General features: G+C 56.8%; 5 protein-coding genes across 5 annotated transcripts; 4 read left to right on the top strand and 1 right to left on the bottom strand.

Moving 5' to 3' along the window:
* Positions 1-571: 571 nt before the first annotated feature.
* On the top strand, positions 572-2,275 carry N656DRAFT_791278 (MFS general substrate transporter; the record flags this gene model as incomplete). Its single annotated transcript, XM_064816961.1, has 5 exons — positions 572-644; positions 729-750; positions 786-833; positions 983-1,211; positions 1,277-2,275. 5 exons carry the CDS (start codon positions 572-574, stop codon positions 2,273-2,275), a joined length of 1,371 nt encoding a protein of 456 aa, XP_064667594.1.
* Positions 2,276-2,622: 347 nt separating this feature from the next.
* N656DRAFT_782047 (ureidoglycolate hydrolase) lies at positions 2,623-4,102 on the top strand. Its single transcript, XM_064815687.1, has one exon. It carries the CDS (start codon positions 2,862-2,864, stop codon positions 3,618-3,620), a length of 759 nt encoding a protein of 252 aa, XP_064667595.1. The 5' UTR covers positions 2,623-2,861; the 3' UTR covers positions 3,621-4,102.
* Positions 4,103-4,263: 161 nt separating this feature from the next.
* On the bottom strand, positions 4,264-11,408 carry N656DRAFT_714615 (uncharacterized protein; the record flags this gene model as incomplete). Its single annotated transcript, XM_064811991.1, has 2 exons — positions 4,264-11,056; positions 11,125-11,408. The coding sequence occupies 2 exons, from the start codon at positions 11,406-11,408 to the stop codon at positions 4,264-4,266; spliced, it is 7,077 nt and encodes a 2,358-aa protein (XP_064667596.1).
* A 1,843-nt stretch (positions 11,409-13,251) lies between these two features.
* On the top strand, positions 13,252-15,020 carry N656DRAFT_782048 (uncharacterized protein). Its single transcript, XM_064815688.1, has 3 exons — positions 13,252-13,646; positions 13,922-14,165; positions 14,243-15,020. Exons 1-3 carry the CDS (start codon positions 13,527-13,529, stop codon positions 14,875-14,877), a joined length of 999 nt encoding a protein of 332 aa, XP_064667597.1. The 5' UTR covers positions 13,252-13,526; the 3' UTR covers positions 14,878-15,020.
* A 1,154-nt stretch (positions 15,021-16,174) lies between these two features.
* On the top strand, positions 16,175-19,582 carry N656DRAFT_714604 (Rho GTPase activation protein; the record flags this gene model as incomplete). The annotated part of the gene is made up of 1 exon (XM_064811990.1): positions 16,175-19,582. A coding segment is annotated over one exon (3,408 nt), but the record flags the coding sequence as incomplete, so codon positions are not given.
* Positions 19,583-20,151: the final 569 nt, after the last annotated feature.

The following is a 20,151-nucleotide window of genomic DNA, read 5'->3' on the forward strand; positions in this document are numbered from 1 at the left end:
AAAATACACATCAACCGCTCAGAGGCACTATATTGATTTTACCAATTTGATCTTCTGTGCTTTCCAAATACCTGACCCTATTCTTATGCTTCGTGTCCCCAAAAGCGACTGTGCGTTTCCTGGCCAGCCATTTCTTGCTCCAATTGTGGCCTCACCTTCCAGCAATGGGGGGTTCCAGGTCGGAAACGGTCTCATGGCGAGACCTTCCGCGCAGGAACCAGCTTATCGTCATCACTTTGGCTAGGCTGAGTGAGCCGCTCGTGCAAACATCCCTTCAGGTATGTACCCTGCGAATACCGTGTACCTGAGTGTTCCTGCTCTCGGGCACCACACTGGCAGCATCTCAGGGCTGACCTATCCGTTGCCCCAGTCCTACATGTTCTACCAATTGAAGTGGTTCGACCCAACCCTGCCGGATTCCGTTATCTCCAGCCAGGCCGGCATCTTGCAGTATGTGCTCGTCTTCCCACTGGCCTGCCGCCTGTTTCCTTTGTGGCTCAGTTGGTCCTGACCAACTGGCCCACCAAAACCCAGTGCGAGCTTCACCGCTGCCCAGTTCTTGACAGCCATGATGTGGGGCCGGATTGCCGACTTGAGCCAGTTCGGCCGCAAGACCGTCCTGATGATCGGTCTCGGGGGCACCAGTAAGTTCACATGGGACCTTATGCCATTGTCCCGAGATCAGGTCCGTCGTGGTGTGACAGAGACTAATTTGATACCAAACCAAGTGCTCTCATGCATCGGATTCGGGTCTCTACCTCGTTCTGGCAAGCTCTAATCTTCAGATCCATGGGCGGCATGACCAACGGGAACGTAGGGGTATTGAGGACCATGTGAGGGCACCTGCTTGACAGATTCCGTTTCCAGTCTCACAGTTAACCCGACTCGCAGGATTGGCGAGACTATTAGGGAGAAGAAGTGCGTTGATAGTTGTTTCCACGCCTCCCTTGCACCCCCCCACCGCTTTATACTGATCAACGAGGTCAACCAGGTACCAGTCCAGGGCCTTTCTGCTGTTGCCCATGACCTTCAACATCGGTATCATCATAGGGCCCATCCTCGGAGGTATACTGTCTGATCCGGCTGGGAGCTACCCCGACCTGTTTGGACATGTGCAGTTCTTCCGGCGGTTTCCTTACGCCACCCCAAATCTGCTATCGGCATTTTTCCTGCTCTGCGCGCTGCTCTCTGTCTGGTTATGCCTGGAGGAGGCGAGTATTATCGGGGTCACCGACAAGCTAAGGTTTATGGAACAGCTCGACTGACAGGGACGCAGACGCTGGACTCGAGAATGGATAGACACGACAGGGGCTTAGAATTGGGACGATGGATGTGGATGGCGCTTCGCGGTAGGCGCTCGAACGCGAAGTATGCGCGGTTGCCGACCCAGGATACTGCCACCGATCTAGAGAGTCTGGCCCCGGCCGAGGTCAGGCATCCTTGCAGGTCCTCCATCTCGGAAGCATCACCAAAACCGCAGCACCACCGACCCAGGTACACCCGGCGACTCCCCTTCCGGCGCATTTTCACGCCGAACGTTGTCTTCACGCTGATGGCCAGTTTTCTCCTCGCGTTCCACCTCGGGACGTTCAACTCCCTATGGTTTGTCTTTCTCTCCACGCCCGTCTATGACCCCACGAACCCCCCTGAATCCTCCTCTGCCGCTCTCGCCCGCAAGTTACCCTTCATCTTCACCGGCGGGCTAGGCCTCCGTCCGCGCGAGGTAGGCATGGCAATGGCCACTCTTGGTGTCATTGGCATTGTCCTCCAGCTCGCGGTATATCCTCGACTCTCGGCGCGGCTCGGCACTGTACGCAGCTGGCGCCTGTTCCTGCTGTTCTTCCCCTTCACGTACTTCCTGGTACCCTACCTGAGCCTCGTCCCTTCGGCCAGTTCCCCGCCGAGCCCAAAGGACGGGATCGCCGTGTGGGCAGCCATTGCGGGCGTGCTCTCGCTCCAAGTGATTGGCCGCACGTTCGCACTGCCCGCGCAGACGATCCTGGTGAACAACTGCACACCCCACCCCAGCGTCTTGGGCACGGTGCATGGCATCGGCCAGAGCGTGAGCAGCTTCGCGCGGACGCTAGGCCCTGTTTTGGGCGGCTTATTGTATGGAATAGGTTTGGCTCGGGGCGTCGTCGGTGCTGTCTGGTGGGGTCTCAGCGGCGTAGCGGTCTGCGGGTGTATAGCGAGTCTGTTTGTGCGTGAGGGTGACGGGCATGAGATATGGCTGGAGGGTGATAAGGATGCCGATGAAGCGGTCGAGGCCCGCTGACGGTGAACACCATATTACTCCTTTCTGGTGTGCAGCTGATCTTGATACCACATTGTATGTAGATATCGTGTAATCCCGTTGGCATCATAGACATATAAATAAGTAACATAGACTCATAGAGACTACTACTAGAGCAAGATGTTTCATTCCACTGCCGCTCTCCGACATCAACCACTGCTCGTACAACAGTGTATTTCATACTAGTACTGAGGATGCTGATTTGCATCAATTTATGAGCAGGGTAGTATCGTCTGCGGGCTGGCGGGCTAGCAAAGGAAAAGGAGAAATACAACGGGAGTGAGTCAAATTCAAAAGCAGATACGAAGTAGGCTCTGTAGGTCACCAAGCAATGCAACCTCCTACTCCGTATCATTCCCGGTATCTATGTTCTTCACGAGTCCAACAATGACCGATGGGCTGCCGATCAGTGACTTGTTGCTATCTTCTTTTTTGATGACCCCACAGTAGTCTTATCCCATGATCCCGCCCGGAAGCACCTGACCTCAAACATTCTCTGATTCTTACCACTCAACAAACAAAACCCACACCTCACCACCAATATACGTATCTCATTTCTTCCCCAATCATGGCGTCACCCGGCAAGACAAAACTAACAGCTCCCAACCTCGTGCTCGAGGCCCTTCCCCTCACGCGCGAAGCATTTGCCTCGTTCGGCGACGTGATTGAAAACCCGCGGCCCAATGTCCACCCATCCTCCATGTCATCGTCCGCAAGCCCAGGCTCAGCCGCCGTGACCCTCCCCTTCGACGCCATATCCGCCAACCAGGGCTCCGCCATCAAATACCAGCACGTTACACGCCCCATCAACCTCTATTCCAAGGCCCCGAGCGGCCGCCCAGGCGTGGCCGTCACCAACATGTTTGTCTGCGCCAGCCGCGGCGAGGATGCCCTCCCCATCCCCATCCTCGAGCGCCATCCCTACACGACGCAGACCTTCGTCCCTCTGCAATCCAACAACAGGGACAAGGGCAACGGCTATGGCTATCTTGTACTTGTCGCGCCCACTCTCCCCAATCCCCATACTAAAGACGGCAGCGGGGGTCTTCCGGACTTGGGCGGGCTGCGCGCATTCGTGGCGTCGGCCGACGGGCAGGCCGTCACCTACGGCGCGGGGACCTGGCACGCGCCCATGGTGGCGCTGGGCTCGCCGGGCACGGCCGTCGATTTTGTGGTGGTGCAGTTTGCCAACGGGGTCGCTGAGGAGGACTGCCAGGAGGTGTATCTCGAGTCCCCTGAACAGGGCGGGGGCAGGGGGGTTGTGGTCAAGGTGGGCCGAGACCGGTTGCCGGGCAAGGTTGGGGCGTCGAAGCTATCGAAGTTATGACTAGTTACAAGGTGAACACCAATCGTGGGTGGGAAACGGGATTTGATTCTGATGAGCCCGTGCTGCGGTTGGTTCAGGAGGCTGGAGAGTCACTTCACGCTTCATTTACTTGTCACTGGCACAGAGCAGAGTGGAATGGTGCTAACCTCAGTCCTAATGTATATGAGGCCATCGAGGATATCTGAATCTCCTCCCAGTCCATTCCAGGTGGAACAGGGTGACGCCTTTAGGCGCCGATTCAGTCCTGATGGTCTCCCTGAAGAAAACTGAATATCCGCAATCGACTCCGTGTACTTGTACAATGTATATGAGACCATCGGGGATAGCTGAATCTCCCTCTGCAATTCCAGGTGGAACAGCGTGACGCCTTTAGGCGCCGATTCCGTCCCGATGGTCTCCGAACAAAATTGAATATCCGCAAACGCACTCCGCGCATAATTTCTCCCTGACCATCGAGGATAGCTGAATCTCCTCTGAATGTAGATGGAATGAGGCGATACCGTTAGGCGCCGATTCAGTCCCGATGGTCTCCCTGAATAATCCCAATCGCCCCTGACCGTGGTCAAAGTCCCAATTACACTAACAGCGATGCACAGCGGCACCTAAATCCAACATTCCACCCAAGAGAACCCCCCTCCTCGAATCACTCGTCGGCATCAAGATCCATCTCGTCATCCTCATAGTAATCCGCGTAGTCACCGTCGTCATCGTAGATATCCGCGTCATCCATGGCCACATCCATGCTGTCGGCGGTTATATCAATGTCGTCCGCGTTGCCAACCATGCTGACTGCGTCGACGTCCGCGGTGACATTCGCCTTTTCACCCTTCTTAGCATCCGTGTTGGCAGCCGCATCCTTCTCATCAAGCCACCAGGGAACCTGATCATAGGCCTTGAAAAACGCATCAACATCTTTGCTCTGTCGGGCAAAGGCGCGCAAGGACTCCTCCTCGATCGTCCCGGGTACCATCATGTGGTACACATTGACCTTCTTTGTCTGGCCCAGGCGGATGCACCTCCCCCTGGCCTGGCGCACCGTCCTCGCCTGGAATTCCTTGTCCGAGTGCACGAACGGGTTGGCAAAGATGACGTGTGACGCGATGGTCAGGTTGCTCCCTGCGCTCGTGTCGCTCTCGATGTCGAGCAACAAGACCTGCCCGGCTCGGCCAGCCTTGAAATCCTCCAGTTTGTCTGCAATCTTGCTGTCTGCGATCGCGGCTAGGTTCGTGAACCTAATATTCGCATCCCGCAGCGCCTTGTCAAGGGCATTGATGAGCGGGCCGTACTGCGCAAAGAGGACCACAAAGTCATCCTTGTGTATCTCCTTTTTTATCAGGTTGACGACCGAGTCGGCCTTGGACCTGGCGGTATCATTGGCCGATCCACAAATCTGAGAGCAGCGGAGGACAGGTCGTTGACGGATGAAGGCGGTGCAGTGCTGAGCGGGGCAATAGAAACGTTCCACGCTGATGGAGGATCGTCCGGACCGGCATTGGTGGCACAAGAGGTGACCGCAGGCCACGACGAGGAACGATGTGTCGACCGACTCGAGCGTGGCGCTGCAGCCATCGCATAGCATCGATGACACGGGGTCGCTGTCGCCGCTGCCGGCACTCGCGAGCGAGATATATTTCGGGACGAACCTGGCTTCCTGCAAGGTGACGTTCAAATCCTCGATTGTCTTAAGCAGATGAACCATAGTGCTCTTGAGCTCATGCGTCGCGGCCTTTTCCCGATCTTCCTTACTCCCCTTGTGGCAATTAGTTGCGCTGGTGAAATCTTGGCTCGCTGGCGGGGCGCGGCCATCGCGGTAGCTCGCGGCAACAGCGACTCCTTGCTCGTGGCTCCAAATTACCTGTTTTAGACGATCAGAAGTGGTGTTCGTATGGAATCTCAAATTGAGTTCCCTGGCGCGATTTTGAAGACGTGCCCTGGTGGACTGGCTCCCTTTGGTGGAGGGAATCCCGTCGAACTTGTATGAATCCTTGACCGCCTGCCATGTCTTCTTTTTTGGCTTCTCTGCGATGCAGGCTATGATGAAACGCTTCAGTTCCTCGGCTGTTCTACCGGCGATATCTGCCTGGTCGCATTCGAGAAGCTGAGCAATATTGTGCGGGACTGCGCGGGAAACCTTGAAGTTGGGACTCAGAACACGACGGAAGAACTCGGCCGTGGGGAGCCCATTCAAATCTCGTTGGCATCCGACCCCCGGCACCTTGTGAACGAGCCAACAGAGCTCTTCGGAGAGTATACGAAGCTCCGCCGGGGTCAGATTATCGAGATAAGCACCGTCAAGATCAAAAAAGTCCAGCCACGTGTTCAAGGCCTTTTCCTCCCTGAAGCGGCCCATCCAGCCGTCTGTGAAGTGGTGCGTCCACTCGACTCTGAGGGCATCGAGGTCGAGTCGGGTATTCTCAAGTTGTTTCAGCACGTCCTTCGGCAGGCCAGCGATGGAAGCAGCGTAGAGCACGAACAGATCCGCACCAGCGAAATCGGAAAAATCGCCGCTGTCCAACGCCCTCCTCAGTCTATCACACAAGAAATTGACGCGGAGTAGAGTGAGTCCAGTTGGCCCGTTCCAGTCTTTGGCTTCTTTGGCTTGACGAGCGTTAGGGGGCTTTTCCGAATCGATGTCGCCAAACTTGTCAGGGTGTGACTTGATAATCCAGTGCCGGAGCCACATCATCTTGTCCCAGATAAACTTCAGCTGGTTCCTAAGTTCCTCGGCCCGCATCTGAAGGTCGGTTTGAAGGGTCTGAACCGAGCTCCCATCTCGATCAGTGTCGCAGGCTGCGATGCCGAGGAACATTCTTGCTGCTTCCAGTCCGCTTTTGCCGTCCAAGTCGCAGCCTGTCACGGCTACAGCGTTGCGAGCATAAGAAGGAAGGACGAAGTAATCATAGCCGGCGTCTAGCACTGCCTGGGTGAGCATGTGGTAGCGTACTGAGGCCCGCGTAGTCATGGTCACGGGCCGAACGTGCTCCTCAAACTTAACCTCGAGACCTGTCTCGAGAGTATTGGCGCGGAAGGTCGCAGCAACAAAACCTTGGGCTTGCCTGTGCCTCTCATAGGCCAAGGCGGCCGACTTAACCGAAGACGAAAAAACGTGGAACTGCTCGCTCTTGGACATGGGCTCCAGCTTCGGGCCCTTGATAACAGAGGGTAGCCCTGGCATCATGCGCGGCTCCGCCCGCGCCACGTGTATTCCAAAAGTCGATGCAATCTTGCACACTTCGTCGAGCCCGAAAAGTTTTGGCGTCCCGGAGATCAGCCATTTAGAGTTGGCGATAGCATTGGTGACGAAAAGGCTGATGGTGCTGTTCCCGTCATAGGAGCACTCATCCCAGATGATGCGAGCAAAACTGCAGCTATGGAGCCCCTGAACGCTCCAAAACTCCAACCCGCTAGTCACGTCCGCACGTGTCATATCAGCTTTTGCCACGCCCTTGCCGGCGCCGCCTTTCTTGTAGAAGGACCGATCCATCTCGGGAACTTGCTTCTGCACCAGCACGTCATGTTCGGCCTGCTGTCCTATAATCAAGGCCGGCAAAAAATCCTTCCGAAGCTCGCGCTCCAATTTGCCGCCGTCGGAGCCAGCGGCTAGGCCGGCCAAGTAGTAAGCCAGACCCGTCCTGTGGTTCTGCAACGCCCGTTGGTACCAGAGCTCGAGGGTTCTGCCAAAAAGGCCCTTTGGGCAGTCACCGCCCCTGCCTCCGAGAGCTCTCAATCGGTCCAAGAACGTTGGGCCAAAGATTCCGGTGCTGACAATTATCATTTCTGCCTTCCTCAACTTATCCAGCTCGTAGGTGTAGAAATCTTTTGCTGTTTTGATGACGATCACCTCGCGGCCAACCCTCAAACCGAGAAATCGTGCTGCCTCCTTGGCCCACTGCTTGGTGATATGCCTGGGTACGACCACAAGGGTTGCAGACAGGTGCACAAAGAATGACTCGGCCTCGAATATTGGGTGGTCGTTCGCTAAGCTCGCCAAGCGCTTGAGAGGTTCGAGGAGCGAGCTCCGCCAGGCTTCATCAACCTTTCGCCGATCCTCAATGGACTCATCCTTGTCATATTCACGCATGTAGTCGTGAAGCGCGAGCATAACGACGGTTTTTCCATAGCCAATCTCATGAGCCACAACGCCGCCCCGCGAGCAGTAGGGGAAGGAATTGTTCCACTCGGCCTTGCCCATCACCCGCATATTGAGTGGGCGAACCACCTCCTCTTCGATTTCAACCTTAGTGAAATCGACAGGGCTACGCTCCCGCTGCATCATCCAGTGTACCGCATCCCTCTGACTAGGCCGGAGTGAGAAACCGCGGCGGAACCGCGGGGGTTGATCGCTTGCCAGGACGTAGAGCCCGGGAACGATCCCCACTGTGAATCCCTCGCCACAGGAGGTAACAGAGTCCCGGAAGGGCGCAAAATCAAGTGTCGTATGGAACGCGAAGTCCAATTTCACAGTGAAATAGGTCTTTGCGTGCTTGTCCAGAGCCTGCCTGCCACGGGGAACAGTGCGGTGAGCTTGGACGAGATACCCGAAAGCTCTGGAGGCGAGGGTCTTGGGCTGCAGCATGATTCTCATATCCAATGCAGCAGAGTCAGGGGCCAGGCGTGCGGCAACCGCAACCGACCGGGGGAGATCCAGAAACTGTTTCTCGAAGCGTGCAGCTTCGTCCGGATCTTCGATGACCACGTGGGTATATTTCATCTTCTCACCCCCCTTTTGCTCCATTTTGGTGTAAAAGGATATCTCGGGTGGGGCGACGGAGCAGTCTCGGCAGGCGTCGATCAAAAGCCAGTTGCCGCTGAGATGCTCGAAGAGGGCTAGATCAGCCGGTGCGGTGGATGAACACACTTGGCTGGAGAGGAAAGCAAAGCGTCTTAGGAATGCGTCGCGCTGCGTGGCGGGAGCGACATAGAAGCATCCATCAGTTTTGGCAGGGTCCATCTTGGAGCGCTCGCGGGACTTGAGCGGGAACCGGTCAAGAGATGCGTGAAGGGCGGCAAACGTAGGCATGTAGGTGACGGGAAACCCGTCCGCGTGGCAAGGCGCTTCGCACAACGTTCTGGCTAGACCCCAGCAAATCTGAGCCGGCGCCCAGGCGAGCGCCTGCCTGTCGAGCTCCGGCGAGACGAGCTTACACGGCGGGGAAGACCAGTACCCAGGCCAGAAGACATCGATGGTTGTCGGTCCGGCATTGGGGTCGAGTTCAATGTTCCAACCTGAGCTGGTAGGCTTTGCATGCAGCAAGATCTCGCGGTATTCGTGCTCCAGGGTCCTCCTCATCGTCTCGGCCCACACAAAGTGGTCCTCGGCTTGGTGTCGAAGGCTGCCGGAATCCCACATGAGATAAACCTTGGCATCAGTTGCAGGGTTTTGCTTAACGCGAAGCGCATCTCCTGCGGTGCCGCATCGAGGGCGATGGAGGTAACGCCCGTGAACCCGGCTCTCCACTGTTTCCTTCCACCCGTGAAGCGACGGGTCCGGCTGTATACCGTGGCCGCCGGCAAAAGCTAGGTTGCCCACGACTAGGCTGCCATCATGGTCGCCCTCGAAAGTGACGGTGAGATCGATCTGCCCAAGAGCCCATACGGACCAATGCAGTGTGGATGGACTGTCAGAAGAATACTGCCCGCGAGCGATGGGCTGGTCGAGGTCAAACTTGCACACAGACTCATGCTGCGTGTAAATGTACCAACAACACACGGAGTTGGGAGAGATGACGAGGCGAGCGGAGCTGTTGATGGCGTTGTAGCAGACGGTCACAACCTCAGTAACTTTGATGGCGTCAAGGTAGTAGACTGGATTGCTTGTTAGAATCTCCGAGACGACCCGTCTATAAGTTGGATCGATAACGGACTGCAACCCGTGGTTGACAGTAACAAGCGGGACGGGCAACAGAACGGTCTTGGGTAGAAGGCTCCTGAGGTGAGCTGCGTCATTCTCGCTCGACCTTTTGGAATCTGCGTCCTCCCTGCGAGCATAGTGATGGGTTGGGTTCCCGTAGCAGGCAGTGCAGGCAAGCGTGCCGCAATGTGTGCATATGAAGCGCTTTTCTCGCGGGTTGCGCTGCAAACAGAAGCACACACGCACCATCCTCCTCGCGACAGTGAGGAGATCTTCAATGACAACCGTAGCGATGTCGTCAGCAACTCTCGGTTCTGGCAGCCGGTCAGTCAAGAGGCCTGAACCCAAGTAGAGATCCCGGTCTAGAGCGGTCGATTGATCAAGCGGGTCAAGCATCTCTTTTGCGGCCTTGGAAATGCTGTCAAGAAGAACCAGGGTAGCGGCGCCGACGACGGTGACCGTCATTGCATTCCCCGCCAGATCCCGTAGCTGAGCCTGCGTTTCCGTCGATATGACCAGTTCATCCGCCGGCAGGCCCTGGAGCGCCAGGGCCTCGATCCCGGTAACGGGGCGCATCGAGTCTGTGAGGACGGGGATGCCACTGGGCGTGATGCACCCGATGATGCCCAGCTGCAGATTGACCTCTCGAGATTTCGGCTCGCCGCCGACGGGGAGAAACTTGTTGCTGCGGTCGATATTCTGGCTCACGTCCGCCAGCATTGTCTTGTAACCGATGTCCACATTGTACTTCCTGCCCGCGGCGAAGAGTATGTCCATGGAATCGACGACTCTGGCGCCCAGCCTATCCCAGAGCCGCTTCCAGGAATGAGAAGGGTATGATGCATAGATGAGGCGTCCGTTGCGCATAGCTTTAAGACTGAAAGGGTTCTCGTCTAATAGCAGACCGTGTCTCCGCCGCTCGTCAAAGTGCCGGAGCGAGGAGAAGCCCCAGTCCGTGTTGGGGTATGGGGCCTTGGCTTCCATGTCAGCTTTGGCTTGGATCGTGGCCGGATCGTCCGGTGATCCAAGAAAAGCAGACACGGGCGCGGAAGCCCGTCGTTTGAACCCAACAAGCGCGCGGCACCACTCGTCGGCGATTACTTTCGCTGTTTTGGTGCCGATTCGTTGGGCATCGACGGCAATCAGGTATCCCCGCTTCCGAGTCTGCGGCAAGTAAAAGTGCTTGGTGTCTAGTTTGACCGACCCGGCAACGTAGCCCAGTTTCGGGAATATGCTGTTCGTGTATAGATCCCATGGTGCGCCCAAGACGTTCTCTAACATGACCGTCTTTGGTCGGAGTTTGCTCACCAGCTTGATTGCGGAAAAGAAAGTCCTGGCTGACTCCCCGGCGGTCTTTGAGATGAGTTCGGGCAAGGCACTGTCCACGTCCTCTAGGAAGGCTTTGTCAAGTCCAACCGGCGACCCCTTTTCGATTGCTGCGGCAGTCAGGTGGCGATCGAGTGACGGCACTCCGAACTTCGGCTTGCTCATGTTCATGTTGGAATAGTCAACGCAGGAACAGCCAGCAAATAGGATGTCGATGTGTTCGGTTGGTATCTCGACTTTAGCGCCGCCAGCGGTTGTGCTACAACCCTTGTCAGTCAGTAGACTCTTATAAGCCAAGCCTAACATGCCGGGGGGTAAAGCACTTACGCTTGGCCATCAGAGGTGGCCAACTCGAACACGTCGCGAAAGATCAGAGTGTCGGCGCCAAGGTTACGGCGAATAAAGCCTTGCTTTTCTGGCTCGATTTCGCAGCTGAACAGGTGGTCGAACTCCAGAGCCATACCGAATCCTGCCACCTGCATGGCATCTTGGATCATTCTCAAGGCGAAAATGGGCGCGTCGGTACCCGAGCAAAGAGTGGCCACCTTCAGCTTTACTGGTTGCCCTCTCAGGGCGACGAATTTATCTTGCTTTACCATATCCTCGAACATGTCGCGGATATTGGAAATGGGCGGCGAGTTCTTGTCGAGATCGGCCTTCGGTCGACTGTCGGGCGTTTCGGACGAGCTTTCAACGTCTGGCTCATCCTCAGATATGGCCTCAGACATGGAATCTAGGTCATCGGTAGCCGTAGCCTTGCGACGAGAGGCCTTTCGCCTTTTGCTTGGGCGAGGACGCGACTCGGCATCATTACCTTGGCCGGAAGCATTGTCGACACGGCGAGCGCGCTTCGACCGGCTGCCGTTGGACACAGCAGCGGAGCGACCTCGCTTACCAGCCATGTCTGAGACTGATTGTTAGCATGATCGAGCCAGCGACCAAGCGACCAGACTGGGACACGGCTTCATACCTGATGCTCTGGGGAAGATGACACCAGCGGGGTCTGGGGAGCGAAAGGCTCTGGCTCAATGTCTGAACGAAGCAGAAGAGAAGCAAGTGGTCAGGCAGATCAGTGGAAGACTAAGGCCGAAGAGTCAGCTATGAATAGCCGCGCGAGGAGATGGGTAAGTGTCGCGTACCTGGTGAGGTGGATTTTCTGGTGAGAAGTTTCTGCGAGGAATTCAAGAAGAGGGCAAGCGTGGAGGAGAAGAAAATCAGTCGTGGAATGTGACTAGGGCAGCTTCTCCCACAAAGTGAAATTCTTCCGGGATCAAGCGGGGTCTTGAAAAAAAGCGGCTGATGAAGGAAACGTCGAGGGCGAGGGGCGAGGGGCGTGTGTGGGTGAGCCGCCATCACCAGCCGCGTCGTGGCCGGGATGGGGCTCCGATGGACGAGGTGAAAGTGCGGCTCAGGGGTCCGGGTGAAGATGCGGCTCGGCGTCCCGGCTGTCAATATGCGGCACCAGGGGCCGAGGTGAGGTGCGGCTTACCCGGGGCATGCGAGCCCCGGCGTGCCCCTGAGACGAGCTAACACCTCCATACATCTAGCGGCCGCCCTGTGCACGAATTGTTCCTGGCAGAACACAGTGTCACCCTTCCATACATGCCGCATGCCAGATTAGTAAATAAGCGGTGATGTTACTCACGCCATAGGGTTCCCATGTTTGGGTATTGATAGTCAATGAGTCGTCACTGATGAGCAGTCCTAAGCCAGCTTGTGGCGTGAAAGTAGACGCACGACGTGTCCGGCGAGATGGCGTGGCATGGACAAGGCATACCTTCTCCGGTTGTGGGCAAAGAGAAAGCATACAGAAAAATGCGGAATCTCTTTTGCCCCTTTTCCCAGTGCAGCATACCTTGGAGCCATGACTGGGAGCAAACACACGGGGTGCTGCCTGCGTCTCGTCTTTGAATTTGAAAGCGCCAACCTATAGGAGGACCTTGGCCATGACAGTGTTTCACCCAAGAGCTACAAGCGGGCGGCCATTGAAATGCCCAGCAAAGAAGCTGGGACACTCAAAGCTTGCAATAGAATATGGCCGGCTTGTTCCGCAGCCAGGGCCTAGGATTCAAGTTATCGAGTTGAGGCCAGCCATGCTCATGGACTCATGGAGTCTTTGTCGTCAAACTGAATCATCGCAGCATATGGATGTGCTTTGGCCTGTCTCGACCTGTGGACGGTAATTTGGCACCATCTTGATTCCCACCATTGAGCCGAACAGCATTGCCGAAGGCGAGATAACCAGGAGACAGGACGCGATGATAGTCTGTTACTTTGGGATGTCGTTGCGAACGACGGCCGTTGCCAAGACTCGTGTGGTTGGGATGTGCCCATGTGGCTGCCTGCCTGGCTGCGTTTGCGGCGGCGGCAGGTGCTGTGGCTTGATCTAATTATGTAATGGCAGGCCCCGAAGGCCCGGGCCGGTCATCGGCGAACTGATGGATCCGAGTTCCAGACTTGTTCGTATTGATCAGACTACTGCTGCCAAGCCAATCACTCCGAGCTGCCAGACTCCGTGTTCCTGTCTCCTTTTATCGTTGGGCACCCCAGGCGCACTTCTTGATTATCAATTTACCACCGAATGTTGACTTGTAGATGGAAGTGACAGTGTGACACTAGTTCCTGCCCTTCGTTTATATATTTGCAGTGCTTTCCGTTTTTGCACCCTTTGTTGGAGGCAGCGTCGCTCGTCAACACCCCAAGGAGTCAAGAGATACCTGGAGAAAAGGATGGCGCCAAGCCTCGTGCCTGTCGATGCTACCAACCAATTCCAGGATCTTTCTGGTGTCCAAATCAAGCCTGGCGAGAACCCATACAATGCTCTCATCGATGCCTGTCATGACCATCCAGTAAGTTCTTTCTGTCAATACGGTATACTGAGGATGAGGGAGGACTTGAACTGTGAGGAGAGAAAGGAAATTTGAGATTGTGCAGTCATGGCGCAGTTGGCAGTGTTCAGAGGATGCTCTCTCCCTAGAGCGAGTACACACCCTTGAACGCCAGTCATTGTCCTTAGCAACCATGGCAACGGGTGCTGGTGCTGGGATGAAGCCTCCCTAGGGCAGCTTGGTAAAACAGGCCGAGCGTTTCGTTCATCAAGTGCTAATATGGAGGCGCTGGTCAGGCTGAGATTCAGGCTCGGTATGCCACTCATCGTGTAACGAGAAACGCTCAGCAGCGGGACAAGTTCTTGTCTCCCGAATTCAAAGAACTGACCATCGACCCCTATCTTTTGCGGTTGGAGAAGCCCGAGATTGAACCTGGCTTCAAGGATCCCCGACACTGTTTGGTAGTCTGGGCAAGACCGCCAGACCACATTCTCAAGCTGGCCTCATATCTGCAGAATGCCCTGAAGAAAGCAGCACCAAGTAGGCCCGCCTAGCCGTTTTCAGACTGTACATGTACCACATGCTCAAGACAGCCATTGACACACGCCGTTTCATAGACCTCTGGCTCATGCCGGCACACCGCATGCATCTCACCACCCTGGAGGTGGCGCATTCGCAGACGCCCGAAGTAATTGAAGGCCTGGTCTCAACCCTGCGCCCGGCGATTCCCGACTTGACGGGGCTCTCGTATACACGCCGTGCTCGGCTGGTCAAACCGTTGCTGTCGTACGACCTCTCCGCCATTGCCGTGTCCTTCCTGCCAGCCGCAGGAGAAAAAGTGGTTTCACCACCTCCGGCACCGCCGCACCCAGCAGATATACCTCATCCCGGGATTCCGGACGGGGCCACGGGCGAGACGGACCGCTACACGTACCATCATCTCCGACGAGACGTCTTCGAAAAGGCTCGGGCAAGTGGCGTCGACATTGCCTCGCGCTATGTTGTCCCCAGCGCACACATCACGCTCGGGCGCTACCTCACCCAAGAGGACCACAACACGCCCGAGCTGCGAGAGCGCTGGATCCGGACCATCGAGGACATCAACAACTGGCTCGAGAAAGAGGTTTGGCCTGCCAAAGACGGCGAATTCATTGGCGAGTGGATTGTGGGACAAGAGAGAGGTCTCGATGCCCGCTGCGGTGCTCTCTGGTACGGCGGGGGGCGGACCATCATGACGGGAGAAGGGTTCTGAGTTGTCTCACAGCTGTGCCACTGACGCCTCTTTTGGTTAGCATGGCGCACTTCCCCGCAAGATGGTAGCAAGCATTTCAGCATGAATAGATCAAATAGAGTTAGGATCGCGTTTCCATATGATATATAGATCAAATTTAAAGGGGGAAGCCCAAGCAGGCGGTTTATGTGCTGTAAGAGTGTTAAGTCATCAGACTCCGTTCCCCCGAGCCCCGTAAGTCCGACCTGAACAGTGGAGACTGTGAGAGTCTGAGGGAAAGGTACGGACTACGGAGTAGGAAGTCCGAAAGCTCCAATCCAGCTTTCCTCAATACCTGCCCCTGATAGTAGAGTCCCTTATGCAAGGCAAGGTGGTGTGTACTGTATTGTACTGTATTATACCTGATTACTGAGCTTCCTTACTAGTGGGTTCAAGACGTTTGCTGTCTTGGCACGCACTCGCAGATGGGCACCTGACGCTCGGGCAATTCTTAGTACCTAATGCTGCTGTGGGGCAATTGGCAGATGCGGGGAGTTAGCCGGCCACCCGCTGATCCATCCTGCTAAGACAGAGCTCCGTACTGTACATTACACACCGTGACAGATCCCCGCGCGCCCTCTGCATTACCTCGAGTGTTGGAAGCTTGCAAATGCGACAAGCTCCTTTGGGCTGATCCGTAGCTCAGATCCATCACCAACCGCTGCTGCAAAACAAAACCAATTCGTCATTTGGCGACGCACTCAGCGTTGCCCTGCTTCGCGATACTTCATCGAAACGCAGACTGGGACGTACGGTATCTTGCTCAACCACGCGCGAATCCCCAAACGACGCTGCTGCTGCTGATGAGAGTGGAGGTGGCAATTCACACAACGCTTTGGTCGACTGCAAGAATCTGAGCAGCGAGGACGAGTCGGTTGCATCCATCACGCATCACATCGCATCGTATCCCATCCCATCGAAGCGACCATCCTACCGAATCGCCCATCCCCTCCGGGGCATCCTCGATTTTCTGTCTGTGCCCAGCGCAACCGAGTCATTGGCCGCCGACGTGTCCCTGAAATTCCCGTTTCTGCTATGGTTAAACGGCGATGCTCACGCACGGGAGAGGATAATCTGATGGGATCTTGATTGTACGTGGCGAACAAGAGCGATTCGTCCCAAGAAGCCATTTTGCTGCCTCGGAGGGCGCACATATGTGCCGCCTGGCGGTCTTGGTCCCCTTCCAGGGTTTTATGAGCCTCAATTCGTCGCAAGCCCTTCTCCCGGATTGCCGCATATGCCTCGAGAGCGGCGGTTGACGAGCTCGCTGCCGACCGCCATGGATGCGAGGTCCTTCTCCCAGGGGAGCAGTTCCCACAGTGGCGCCGTCTCCCCCCTTCCTGACCGGCTGACTCAGGGTCCGGCACTCTCCACAGTTTCCGAACTCCCATCGTCGCGCGGTGCAGAGAGACTCTCCACGGGCAGCTACCTCGGGACCCCTAGACAAGGTGGCGCTGGTGTGCAGAGCACCATCAGAGCTGTGACACCCGAGATAGCCGATGTCACACTCAGTGGCTTGGAAGGCGCTGCCGGAACCACGCCGCTCAGCGTCGGCTCCGTGCCGACCTCGCCAAGGTCCATGCCCGCCGCTCCGGCCGGCTTGCCAACCAGACGTCAGGGCGTGGTGTTCCACGACACTTTCCCCGGTTCTCTGGCTGGGGCCCCGTCTAGTCCCCCGCTGCGGCCGCCCTCCTTCAGACCTAGGACTCATACCATGGACGGTGCTCTCCGGCAGCACCTCACTCCTGGCATCGAGGCGCGCCATCGGGTCGGCTCCTTCTCCTCGGCCGCCTCTCTTTCAATCGCCGACGACCATCACAGATCTCCCAATGCTCAGTCGCAGCTTGATTCGTACAAGTCCGCGGATCTGCAACCGTCCACTGCTTCCTCGCTCCCCAAGGATAAAAAGTCCTCTGGTGCCAGGAGTCGCTTGACCAAGCGGCCGCTGTCCCGGCCCAGCTCACCTCTCTCGTCACTGCCGCCTTCCGTAGATTCCCTGCCTCTCCCTATACCTACTGCGGATGCCAACAGGGTGTTGCTTTTGATGAAGAACCTCTGCGGGAGAATGCGCGGCGAGATCGAGTACCAGAGGGACACCGATGGGCCTTGGTATGGCGGCGTGGGCTATATCGAAGAGGAGAAGGGGAGCTTGATGTTTGACCCCGGCGAAAGCGGCCCTTTCCATGTCACCCTGGTCTCTGACCTTCGCGGGTGTCGAGTTGTCCCAGTGGAACGGCCCGACAGAGCCTATCAATGCCTAGAGATAATAAGCGCTTCACCTGGCGGGGTGCTCTTCATACAGCCGCTGGTCGCTGAGGAACTAGACCTTTGGCTGGCCGCGTTGCTCTGCTGGCAGCAGCTGCGGCCCGCCGGCGCCAAACTTCCGGTTGCCCGTCCTGCCGAGATGAAGCGCCGCGTCTCGTCACCCGGCCTCCGGGAACAGGCCGCAATCATCAAGGTTGGCAAGGTCATGCTTTGGGACAAGGGAACCGCGACATCTCCCCGCGCCATCGTAAAGCGGCCGTCGACGCGTGATCTGAGGTCTTCGCAGACTGGCTGGAGGAGGGTGTCCTGCATCCTTCACGACAACGGCGAGCTTAAAATTATGACAGAAAACGATGTAACGGTGCTGTCGTTGATTGAGCTCTCGCAGCTCGCGCGGCCGGCCATCCAGCAGCTCGACAGGTCTGTCTTGGACGAAGATTTCTGCTTAGCCATCTTCCCCATCTACGCGTCTACCTCGACCCAGCTGTCAATATTCAGACCGATATATATATCCTTGGAATCCAGGGTGTTGTTTGAGGTTTGGTTTGTGCTGTTGCGTGCTTTTACCATCCCGGATGTGTACACTTTGGACCCTACCAATGGGGGGCGAGTTTACGAGGTGACGGATCTGCAGGAGGAACCGGCCGGGGAGATATTCAGGGTAGAAAAGACCGTCTCTCTCAGAGTCACCGAGGCCAAGATTCGACACCGGTCTCCGACCGGTGAGGGGGTTAGCACTGCTGAGCGCAACGGGAAAGCATCCGAGTCCGACCCTACCGTTGGCAACTATCTAGCCGAGGTCATACTCGACGGTGAGGTGCGCGCGAGAACGGCGACCAAGATGGATACAAATAATCCGTTTTGGCGTGAGGATTGCGAGTTTCTCGATCTCCCTGCATCGCTTCCCTATCTCTCGGTGCTTCTAAAGAGGGTCGATGGCAACATGGACAGCTTCAGTCATCAGCTACAGGCCACACTAGGTTTGGCAAAGACTGGAAATATCACAGAAGTGCTTTGCGGTTCTGTCGACATTCCGCTGCACCAGTTGGATCGCGGAAAGGATCACGAGCAGTGGCTCCAGATCTGGGACGACCGGCAACAATCCGTCGGGTCCATGCTCGTCAAAGTCCACCATGAAGAGCTCGTAGTGCTGCTCCAAGAAAACTATCAACCGCTCGCCGAGCTCTTGCACCGATTCAGCTCCGGGTTGACCGCCCTGATCACCGAAGCACTGCCCGGCCGCCTGCGCCGGGTTGCCGAGATTTTTGTAAACATTTTCCAGGTCTCAGGTACCGCAGGCGAGTGGATCATGAACATGGTTGAGGAAGAGATTGATGGCATTGGGAACCAAGCGTCGTTGAAGAAGCCAAGGTTCAGCAGCCGTCTCAGGTCCAGCGAGTCGATTGAGTCCATCAGCGATCGGGAGCAGATCGTTCGTGACCTGGGCAAGTCGCTCCAAGGCGAGGCCAACCTACTCTTCCGAGGGAATTCTTTATTAACGCAGGCTCTGGAGTTCCACATGCGTCGACTAGGCAAGGACTACTTGAGAGAGACGCTTGCCTCCAAGATCAACGAGATCAGCGAGCTTGAGACGAGTTGCGAGGTGGACCCTAGCAAGGTGCATCATAGCGAGGACATCCAACATAATTGGAAGCAGCTCATCCAGCTGACTTCGGAGCTCTGGGACTGCATCGCCTCGTCGGTTGATCGTCTGCCCCCCGAGCTCAGGCATATCCTCAAGTACATTCGCGCCGTCGCCGAGGACCGCTATGGCGACTTTCTGCGCACCGTATCCTACACATCGGTTTCGGGCTTTCTATTCCTGCGCTTCCTATGCCCGGCCATCCTGAATCCGAAGCTGTTCGGCCTTCTGCGCGACCATCCCCGTCCCACCGCCCAACGCACCCTGACGCTCATCGCCAAGTCACTCCAGGCCCTTGCGAACCTGTCAACCATCGGCAAGAAGGAGACATGGATGGAGCCCATGAACCGCTTCATCAACGCCCAGCGCCAGTCCTTCAAAGACTTCCTCGACGCCGTGTGCGCCATCCCTGCCGATCGCACAAAGGCCCCGCCGCCTGCGTCTTACTCGACCCCGATCGCCATCCTCAACCGCCTGTCGCCTCTTGCGCGGGAAGGTTTCCCCTCGTTGCCATACCTCGTCGATCACGCCCGTAATTACGCCCTGCTCGTTAAGCTCTGGGCAGATGCCCACCCTCCCTCGGCAGGCACATCCCAGGTGTACGAAGGAGACCTGCTCAAGTTCCACACGCTGTGCGTCGACCTACACCAGCGCGCCATGGAGTGCTTCACCCGCATTGAGAGTTTGCGCGCGGCGGCGGCGGCCGCCGAGGTGGCCAGCCAGGCGGGCGGCGCTGCCGACGATCAGCTAGCAGACGTGATGGACCGTATCAGCCTCGGCGGAGAGACGAACCTCGGCATGTCGTCGGCCAACGGATACGGATATGCATATGCATATGCCAGCAGTAACACTCTCAACAGCACCGCATCAACTTTGGCTGAGGGAGGAGGCCGTTACTACAGTTACCGACCCGGATCGCCCGGGGGCAGCGACCGCGACCCAGATGTCTCTGGCGGCGCACCCCTCTTCCTCGCGAGTCCCAGCGGCACTAGTCACATTCACAGCCACTGTGGCAAGGACGGCCACCAGTACTCCCACCCCTTCCACCGCCACGTCTCGGCGTCATTTTCGCGGAGCAGCGAGATTCTGCCTAACCAAAGCAGCAGCAGCAGCAATAGCGCGGCGACGCGCAGCCTGCGCAATGGGATCCACCCGCGCAAGCTCCTCAGCGGCTTCATCCGAAAGACGGCGCGGATGCCCCTGCCAGAGTTTTCTGCTCCCCCGCCTACTTCAACTGTTGCTACTACTGCTGTGGCGCGAAGCGGGACAAATTCCTCAATCACATCCCCAAACCCGAACCCTAACCCAAATCTCTCGCCGGTTTGAATGGGCAAGGAGCAGCAGCAGCA

This window comes from Canariomyces notabilis (genome assembly GCF_033297395.1).
Source record: "Canariomyces notabilis strain CBS 508.74 unplaced genomic scaffold N656scaffold_21, whole genome shotgun sequence".
NCBI classification, from domain to species: Eukaryota; Fungi; Ascomycota; class Sordariomycetes; order Sordariales; family Chaetomiaceae; genus Canariomyces; species Canariomyces notabilis.

What these genes read in the sequence shown, in the direction of transcription:
- N656DRAFT_782048 (XM_064815688.1), top strand. Translation starts at nt 13,527, where the DNA reads ATGGCGCCAAGCCTCGTGCCTGTCGATGCTACCAACCAATTCCAGGAT. An exon ending in ATGCCTGTCATGACCATCCA is followed by an intron (nt 13,647 to 13,921) that starts GTAAGTTCTTTC and finishes GGCGCTGGTCAG; the next exon opens with GCTGAGATTCAGGCTCGGTA. An exon ending in CCTGAAGAAAGCAGCACCAA is followed by an intron (nt 14,166 to 14,242) that starts GTAGGCCCGCCT and finishes GCCGTTTCATAG; the next exon opens with ACCTCTGGCTCATGCCGGCA.
- N656DRAFT_782047 (XM_064815687.1), top strand. Translation starts at nt 2,862, where the DNA reads ATGGCGTCACCCGGCAAGACAAAACTAACAGCTCCCAACCTCGTGCTC.